The sequence below is a fragment of the Dipodomys ordii genome, unplaced genomic scaffold (assembly GCF_000151885.1).
Source record: "Dipodomys ordii isolate 6190 unplaced genomic scaffold, Dord_2.0 Scaffold56, whole genome shotgun sequence".
In the NCBI taxonomy this organism is placed as follows: Eukaryota; Metazoa; Chordata; class Mammalia; order Rodentia; family Heteromyidae; genus Dipodomys; species Dipodomys ordii.
Window position 1 is genome coordinate 9376867 of NW_012267272.1, and position 9591 is coordinate 9386457.

The following is a 9591-nucleotide window of genomic DNA, read 5'->3' on the forward strand; positions in this document are numbered from 1 at the left end:
ACCACCCAGGTCCTGAGTTTAAGCCTCACAACTGACAAAGAAAAAAAAGAGTGAGAAGTCACATGCATGAGCAGACCATTATCCTTCCAAGTGACCTAATCACCTCTTTCAATCTTCAGTACCTTCCAATATCAACAAATCATAACCAAGCTTCAACATGGCTTTTATGTAGGGACAAAGAACACTAGTCATATATATGTACCCAAAGGAAATGGAACCAATATTTCAAAGGGATATCTGCCTGTTCCTTTTCACTGCAGCATCATTTTCAATGGCCAGGATAGGAAAGCAATCTGAGAACCTATCAATCGTAGGAATGCATGTTGATTATATAAGCATCTATGTACTCAGTCTTGAAAATAAGACCTGCCAACTGTAGAAATTTGAGTGAACCTTGAAAGCACTATTCTAGATGAAGCACTCCAGACACAAAAAGACAAATACTCCTGATCTGATGAGTTATATGTGGAATCCAAAAGAGTAAGATTCATATGTGCAGAATAGAATGCTGGTGGCCAAGGATGGGGTGAGGAGGCTATGGAGAGTTGTTGGCCAAGGGGTATACAGTTCCAGTTAGGCACGATGAGTACATTTTGGAGGATGAATGCCCCATAAATAGACTTCAATTAAAGATATTGGTAGTGAAATATTTTCCAATTAAAAAAAGGCTGGGCTCTGGTGGCTCATACCTGTAACCTGAGCTATTCAGGAGGCTGAAATCTGAGGATCACAGTTCAAAACCAGATTGAGCAGACACAATCTGAGAGACTATTTATCTCTAATTAACTAGCAAAAAGCTGGAAGTGAGGGTGGGCCTCCTGGTAGAATGGCAGCCCTGAGCAAAAAGCCAAACAAGAGTGTGAGCCTGAGTTCAAACTCTAGTACACACACGTGCACACGCATGTGCACACACACACACGCACACACTCAAGTATATAATGCATACTTGAAACTTGCTAGGATGGTAGTGGATTTTAATATGTCTAATACGCACAGAATTGAAAATAGTAACTATGTGAGTTGACAGGCATACTGCAACAGAAGAGTTTTGCTTTGCATCATGCTCTTGTAGAGAATCTCTTTTTTAATGTTGGTATTGATGGGCGGAGCCCACCTAAGCCTAAAAAACCACAGTTTCTTAGTGTGGTGAGCCATCTAAGACGGGCCCTGTGATGCTCAACCCTAGCGTAGGGTGTGGTGAGACCCTCTCCTCTCAGGTGTATATGGACTGAGACTGTGTCTGGCTTCTGGCCAACAGAATATGGCTCCAGTAAGGCACTGCCATTGTCACGATTCTGTGAAGGCTCCACTTTGCTAGCAGATGCTCTCTGCTGGCCTGAAGAAGTAAATGGTGGTTTTAAGTAACCTACTTGGGCAGATGAAGGGAAGATCCCAGGACCCCAGGGTGTCTCCCATCAACAGTCAGTAAGAAGCAGGTGCCCTCTCCCTACCACCACCAGAAAACCAGTTCTCTCACTGGAAACTCAGAGTCACTTGAACATATTACTGATCACGTACACCATCAAGGATTTAAGAAGAGACGTGAAATGGGAGGTGGACTATAGTATGTGGCTTTCAAGGGACAGTTCCTCATGGAGGAGAGAATAAGGTGTGACAAGGACAATCCGTGAAGGCAGATGTCCACAGGCATCTCCTTATCCCTGCTGCTTATATACATCTGTGTATACATGCACATACATGTACATATACATACAACTCACATTTGCTTAGAATACACACATACCTATCACGGAAGGGGCGTGTTCGCTCAGCCCCAGGATGGAAGAAGCAGGATGGAACCAGCTACAGAGGCTAAAACAATCTCCTTCATCCACACAGTGCCCACCGTGGCAGCAGGCAGGCAAATGAGGGGCAGCTGGCCGCCCAGTGATACCTGAGCCCAGGGGACATTTGCATCTTTTCTAATCCAGGAGTGTGCCTTTCTCAAGCGTCCTCTCTTTTGGGTGGACCGTGGTTTGTGCAGAACCTGGCCATCCTCACACCTTCAGGAACAAGTGTGAGGATCCATCGTGGGGGCAGGGAGGAGACCTGACACCCAGGCTCCCGGAGGAGATCAGAGGAGGGGCCAACATGCAGTCACCACTGACCATCTTCTTCATGCTGGTCTTTGTCCTGCTGTGTTTCCTGGGGATCCTAGCCAACAGCTTCATCATGCTGACGCTGAGCAGGGAGTGGCTGAGATGTGGCCGGCTGATGCCGTGGGACACCATCCTCCTTGGCTTGAGCGGCTCTCGCTTCTGCCAGCAATGTGTCGGGCTGGTGAACAGCTTTTTCTTCTTCCTCTACCTGGTGGAGTACTCCAGGAGTGCTGCCCGCCAGCTGGTTGGCCTCTACTTGGATTTCTTCAACTCCACCACCTTCTGGTTTGGTACTTGGCTCAGTGTGGTGTTCTGCATCAAAGTTGCTAACTTCTCCCACCCTGTTTTCCTCTGGTTGAAGTGGCGACTTCCAGGATTGGTGCCTCGGCTCCTGCTGGGCTCCCTCCTGATCTCCTTCATCATCACCTTGCTCTTCTTTTGGGGCAACCACATGGTGTATCAAGCACTTTTGATGGCCAATTTCTCTGGGGACATGGACTTTAATGAGTGGAACAAAGGGCTGGAAAACCACTATTTCATGCCTCTGAAGCTCACCACGTTGGTGATTCCTTGCTTTCTTTTTCTGGTCTCAATTTTGTTGTTGATCATCTCTCTTAGGCGGCACACCCAGAGAATGCAACACAATGCCTACAGCCTACAGGAGCCCGGTGTCCAGCCTCAGAACAGGGCTCTGTACTCACTCATCTCCTTCCTTATTCTTTATGCGCTAGCATTCATGTCCCTGGTCACTGATGCCATCGTCTTTGTCTCCTCTGAGAGCGAGTGGTACTGGCTGTGGCAAAGTGTACTCTACCTGTGCGTGTCTGTCCACCCTTATGTCGTCATCACCACCAATCTTAAGTTTCGAGGCAGGCTCAGGCAGCTCCTCTTGCTGGCCAGGGGTTTCTGGGTGACCTAGCTGAACTGGTTTCCTTATCTAGGTCTGCAGAAGAGACTCAGGTAAAGGGATAGAAGCAAGGCTCAACTCCATGGAGAAGTCTTCATAGACAGATGACTGCTGGATTGGACCATGGGCTTCCTAGTCTGGGAAGGAGAGAGGAACATTTCTCAGATCAGTTCCTGGCTGTGGATACAATTAACGTGGAGCAACATGAATCCAGAGGAGCCAGTATTGCCAAGAAGTTCAGAATATAAAATTTTGTGTTATTTTTACGTTTGTAATTCCCTTTGTTATCTGTTACGCTGAAGCTAAAAGTCTTGCTGAACTATTTTGTCTTGTCTCAGCTGTCTATTGGGAAATGAAGAAAAACAATGTCATTGTCTATAACTGGACTGGACAATGGATGGGGAAAAGCACACGTGTGTGTGTGTGTGTGTGTGTGTGTGTGTGTGTATGTGTGTGTGTGTGTTTGCTGATACTGGGACTTAAACTTGGGTCTGGGTACTGTCCCTAAGCCCTTTTGCTCAAGGCTAGTGCTCTATCCCTTGAGACACAGCTCCACTTCTAGTTTTTTGTGGTTAATTGGAGATAAGTTTCGAGGACTTTTCTTGCCCCGGGGCTGGTTTCAAACCTCTGTCCTCAGATTTCAGCCTCTGACATGGCTAGGATTCCAGGTGTGAGCCACGTGGCACCTGCGACAGTGGTGTGGTGAGGATGGTGTAATGGTCACGATTCAGTCTACAGAAGACTCTTGTTCAGTATGGCAGGGGCTAGCCCAAGTTCTAATCATCCCCCGCCCTACAGAGATTCTTTCTCTCTTGCCAAACTCAGGAATTTTGGTTGTAATTTTTAGAAGATTACTGGAAGATTTATTTGTGCTAGTTCACTTCTTCCCTCATTACTCCCAATGTTCTGCCTTTGATTTTTCTCCTTTCTGAAATTCTGAGTGGCAGCCAGACTTCTCCAGTATTTATTGTTTTTCTGGAAAAAGACACATTGTGACTATCTCCTTTTTCAGATTGTCTTTGGGAACTCTTTTCTCCTCTCTAGCAAAATGTAACAAAGTCACATCTGCATTGAATAAATTTGTACTTTCTATTCAGAAAGGCAGACGCAAGAATTTCACCTCCTTTATGTCTAAATACTAACTTGTTAAGTTTTTTTTAAAGAATCAGACAAATAGATTCTATGCTAAAATAGTTTTAAAATAACTTAATCCAGTTATTATGTAAATTTTTGAGCAATAATTTTGTTAAAAATTTAATTAGAGATCAGGGTTTACAAGGTTGGCTTAAGCACTTTTCCTAGAAGGCATAATGTGTGACCTTCAGAGACTGGTTTGCAACTTGATTCCTGATGAGACATTTTGGTCTCTGAGAGTGGAAACAATTTCCCTGTGGATGAGAGTAATGCAGGTAAGTGGGCACATGACCATGAAGTATAAACTAAATCTATGTTTTAATGTAAACATTGCTAAAACAGGTGATACATTTAAACGATAGAAAAATACAAATTTTATTGAAGAGTATTTATAGAAAATCTCCCTGCTACCCATTTTCTTCAGTGGGATTATTATCAGTTTTAAGTATGTCCTTCTACAAGTACTGTATTCTATTCTAAGAACTAGTAAAAAAAAATCAACTTGCATGCTGGTTTAGTCTATTCCTCTTAACTAACTAAATAATGTATTAATAATTATACTCTTCCTGTGTCTTTACTATGTGCTAATGTATAGATATATATATTTAAATCTTTTTCTAGAATTTCTATTTTGTTCCACTGCTTTGTAGAAGCATGTGCGATGCCTATAACTTTTAAATTGGTTTATGTTTATAATGTTGAGTATCTGGTCAACTAATCTTTCTTCATGAACCTTCTTTCCCCACAATTTCTTGGCTGTTTTAATTTAATTTAATTTTTGCCAGTACTGGAGTTGAACTCAGGACCCTGGTCTCATTTGGTATGTTTGCCTAGTGAGGAGGTAAGCCTTCAGCCTGTTATTTTGCTGGTTGTTTTGGAGATGGTATCTGGTAGACTGCTCTGCAAGGGATGGTTTTGAACCATGATTCTCTATGTCTCAGTCCCCCTAGGGAACCAGGATTACAGGCATGACCCACTGGTGCCTGGCTCCCAGCTATTATTTTTAAAACTGTATGTGTGCCCAGAAAAACATTTCTTTTTTGCTTTTTATTAGCTAGACTCTTGTTAACTGTGTACTTCAACATTAGGAGGCATGTATTTCCCTGATACTACATCTATCCAGATAAGTATATGATATATTTTCCCCTGGATTCAGGTTTTCTTTGATTACTTTTGGGAGTGCTTTAATTTCTAAAACTTTACTTGTCATGTGGTATATTACTTGTCCCTGGGTATATTTAACTCTTTATGCCTTGTTTTTTTATATGTTAAATGAGGTAGCTATGTCAGTATCATTGTGAGAACTGAAACACATGCTCTGAACATGACACATGCGTGGTAGTCATTATAGCTTTTAAACAATAATTATAATACTTCATAATTAATGTTATTATTTTTTTATTATTTTTGGTCTCTGCTTTGGTATGAAGAAGGGAGAAAAAGCAGAGTGTCACAAAGACTTTTCTAGACACCAATGATGATCAATTATTCATTTTCTTTTTTATTTTCCCCACTTTTTAGGGTCATGTTTAAAATTTTTATTTTCACCTAGTACTGGTGAACTAGTACTTACATCTGTAATCCTAGCTTCTCAAGAGGTTGAGATCTGAGGATCACACTTCAAAGCCAGTCCAGGCAGGAAAGTCTGCGAGACTTTTATCTCCAATTAAACACCAATTAAAAGCCAGAAGCAGTGCTGTGGCTCAAAATGGTAGAGCACTAACCTAGAGCAAAAAAGCTCAGAGAAAGCACCCAGACTCTCTCTCTCTCTCTCTCTCTCTTGCTCTCTCTCTGTGTCTGTGTCTCTGTGTCTCTGTCTCTGTCTGTCTGTCTGTCTGTCTGTCTCTCACACACACACCCCTTTTTTCAGTTTTCAAGCAGGGCAAGCATACAGTATATGTGTGAGATAAAGGAAAAGCACTACAAGGAAGAGTTATGATGCTGAAGCAGAGTTACTGCTCACAAGAGGGTCACTTGCAGGTGTTCTGAAAGAACAATCCACCTAAGGAGAATTTTAACAACAGCTGGAAGAGGTGAGAGAAATGAGAGAACAGACATTTTTTTTCTTTGAAGAAAGGGGAAAGGAGGAAAGTATCATAGGAAAATGAAGAGTCACTAAATATCATATACTATTGTCTTTCATCTTTTTATATACCATGTTGTATAAAGTTGCTTTATAGAGTGATTATATTTAGGAAAAAACCACAGAAAGACCAAGAATGCCTTGAAGGGCAGATTAAATTAAGCATGATGGTGCAGGCTATAAATGTAGCACTTGGAAGGCTGCAGCAGAAAGATCACAAGTTCAAGGACAGCCTAGGTTACAGAGTGAGATTGTTGCAAAACACCGAACCAGACTAAACAGCAAATAACAAGAAGTGTATATAAATGTATTAACTGTAACATAGTATATTCAATGGAGATCTCAAATAGTATAATGCCTTAGAAGTCCAAAATCAAAGTCCAACACAATAAAACTCAAGGAAAAGAGTACTTGAAAGAAGTAGGGTGAGGTCAAGGGAAAGGGGTAGATGAATGAGGAGGAGACCAGGAGCAGGGGGAAATGAAGACAATGTTCCAATATATATCCTACCAAATTAAGAAGAGTGAGGGAAGGGGTGGGTAGGGAAGAGATGGGAGAGAATGTTGAAAGGAGGGACATCAATAAAGATGCATTGTGCTCATAAACTGCTTTGTTAGATGCAACTTCTTTGTATAATAATAAAAATAACAATAAGATTAATAAAAATAGACAACAAACAAAAAACATGATAAAACAGTAACCAACCACATGAGATGGATAGGAAATCAGATGATGGACCTTAAATCCTGGGCTAGGTGTTCCAGAGACTTCTGGTGGAGTTGCCCAGATGCATTTCATTGGTGTCTTGAAGGTTTATTAAAACACTTATCCTCATTAACCAGCAGAAAATATCACAATTTACTGCTAAAGGGCTTATAAAAAGTATTTCAAGGAAGGTGGCTTAGTGGTAGAGTGCTTGCCTAGCATGCATGAAGCCCTGGGTTCGATTCCTCAGTACCACATACACAGAAAAAGCCAGAAGTGGCAGTGTGGCTCAAGTGGTAGAGCCCTCGCTTTGAGCAAAAAAAAAAAAAGAAGCTCAGGGACAGTGCTCAGGCCCTGAGTTCAAGCCCAAGGACTGGCCAAAAAAAAAAGTATTTCATAAAATGTAAAACTATATATATATATATATATATATATATATATATTTCTACAAGTGGATCTATAGGTTCTATGGATTGCTTTGAGAGTCGATCTGGTTAATAAATATTTTTTTTTGGTTTGGGTTTTTTTAACTCTATTTTTTTTGTCTTTTCTTTTTTGGTACTGGGGATCGAACCCAGGACGTTGCACTTGCTAGGCAAGCGCTTTGCCACTGAGCTACATCCCAGCCCTCTGGTTGATAAATATTTTTAAGCGCATAGTTTTAAAGGCAAGAAAACTACCTTCATAGAATTGGACACCTGGTGGGTGGAGGGTCTGAGCCTACAGGTAACTGGGTGACAAATTGGGTAAAGGTGCCAGGAAGAGACAACCCGAGGCTGCTGGGAGTCTACAGCAGGGGATGGGGCTCTAGTGGAGAGAGGAGGGGAGGTTAGTATTCTGAGAGGATTGTCAAAAGAAGTGATGAAATGTGGATGAAATGACATTTCATAACCTAACTCCAGGTTCCAAACACCCTGGAGCCTGTCAATAACTCTGGGCTAATCTCTTGGATGTATGTTGTGATGGTGCTGGTGGTCTAAGGTATTCACAGCCAAGCATGCTTTGTGCAGGAGATGGAATTTTGGATAGAAGGGATTGGGTTTATGACCTCTTGGGAGTGTGGGGAAGGTCTGATGTACCCTTCCTATGGGTCTAAGATTATTCAGGATGTCCACCGAACAAGGTTCTATCAAACCCTTGATCATTATATAATCCCAAATGTAGCTCTTAATTCTAGTTCCCATTGCCTCTTTCCTCTCCCTTTGTTCTTTAGGAAATGGAACCATTGTATCACAGTGTGACTTTGGACTTGGCCACTGCTCATGGTGTGACCTTGGACTCTGAGATTTTTCTCTCAGGGCCAGCATGCTTGAGTTTATTCTCCCCGAATAACATGAAAACAAACAAAAAGTTCTGTCTTTCCCAGGCTTCTACCTCTGGTAAAATTCAGATTCTGTTTGGTGAATCAACACCAGAGAAACAAGTGCTACCTCTTCCCCACACCGGGATGAGACCTGTCTAGTCAGAAGTTTACTTTTTTAACATGTGGCATGAGCTCACATGCAGATTGTTATTGTAGATGACACTGAGGGCAAACACCAAGAAAGCTCTGTTTATTTTTGTTTTCGCAGTGTTACTCATGGGGTGTAGTATCTTCTCACATTAAAACAAAACAAAAAGGAAGTTGAAGGCGCTTTATCCAGTTCCACCTTTTATTCAATTCTCAAGATCAAGAACCACTCATTAAATTTTACTTGTAATATTTCTCCATGATCTAAAGAGTCTTTAGTCTGCATCCTGTAGCTTGTCAGCCTTTGAGACTTTGGATCCCACCATAAACTGTAGCTGGCTTAAACTGTAGTGACTTAAAGGAGATTGAATTTTGGGCAGCTGATTTCCTCTTTCCACACACACCTGAGCAAGGGAGCTTGTTTTGCTTTGTTCTATTGGTTAACAAGCCTGGTAGAGAGGAAGAGGACAGCATCTGGATTCCAGGGTCCATAGGCCTGGATCCCTAACAAGAATTCTGCTATCTTCTTATTACCTCTGAATGTCTTGGCTGTGTTTTCCAGGCCCTACCAACACAGGTTCTTTAGCCTTGAGTCTCGAAAGGAAATCATTGCTCTAACCATTCTCCTCAAACTGGTTTCCCCACTCTTCCTGGCCACACCTTTTTCTCTAAATTCTCCCTAGGCTTCTGGAAGTCCCCCACTCAAGAGGAACATGCTCTTGCTCTCTTCAGTCATCTACCAGAATTCTATCTATTCTCTATCTATTCTATTCTGTGTTGGGGGGTGGGCGGGTGGGGTAGGCTTGAACTTGGGGCCTAGGCACTTTCCCTTAGCTTTTTCACTCAAAGCTAGTGTTCTACCACTTGAGCCACAGCTTCACTTCTGGGCTTTTTGGTAGCTAACTGGAGATAAGAGTCTTACAGACTTTCCTGCCTTGGCTGATTCTGAACCATGATTCTCAGATTTCAGTCTCTTATGTAGGATGAGTTGCCATGCCTGGCCCCTTTAAATATCCCTAGCAAGCTACATAGATGGTCCCCTCTCTAGAGGAATTCCACAATTGTCCAAGGCTTTCTCATCCTCATTTGCTATTTACCAGTTTACCACATATTGAAAAATGGTACTTTTCCCATTGTCAGATTATGTTGCATTTTCTTTTTGTTCTTTTTCCTCTTCCTCCTCTTCTTCTTTTTCCTCCTCCTCCTCCTCCTC

The 9591-nt window shown here is 42.1% G+C and overlaps 1 protein-coding gene across 1 annotated transcript; it reads left to right on the top strand.

Moving 5' to 3' along the window:
* Nucleotides 1-2091: 2091 nt before the first annotated feature.
* Nucleotides 2092-3018, top strand: LOC105989562 (taste receptor type 2 member 41). Its single transcript, XM_013021667.1, has one exon. The coding sequence runs from the start codon at nt 2092-2094 to the stop codon at nt 3016-3018; it is 927 nt and encodes a 308-aa protein (XP_012877121.1).
* Nucleotides 3019-9591: the final 6573 nt, after the last annotated feature.

Coding starts and splice junctions, on each gene's coding strand:
- LOC105989562 (XM_013021667.1), top strand. CDS start 2,092: ATGCAGTCACCACTGACCATCTTCTTCATGCTGGTCTTTGTCCTGCTG.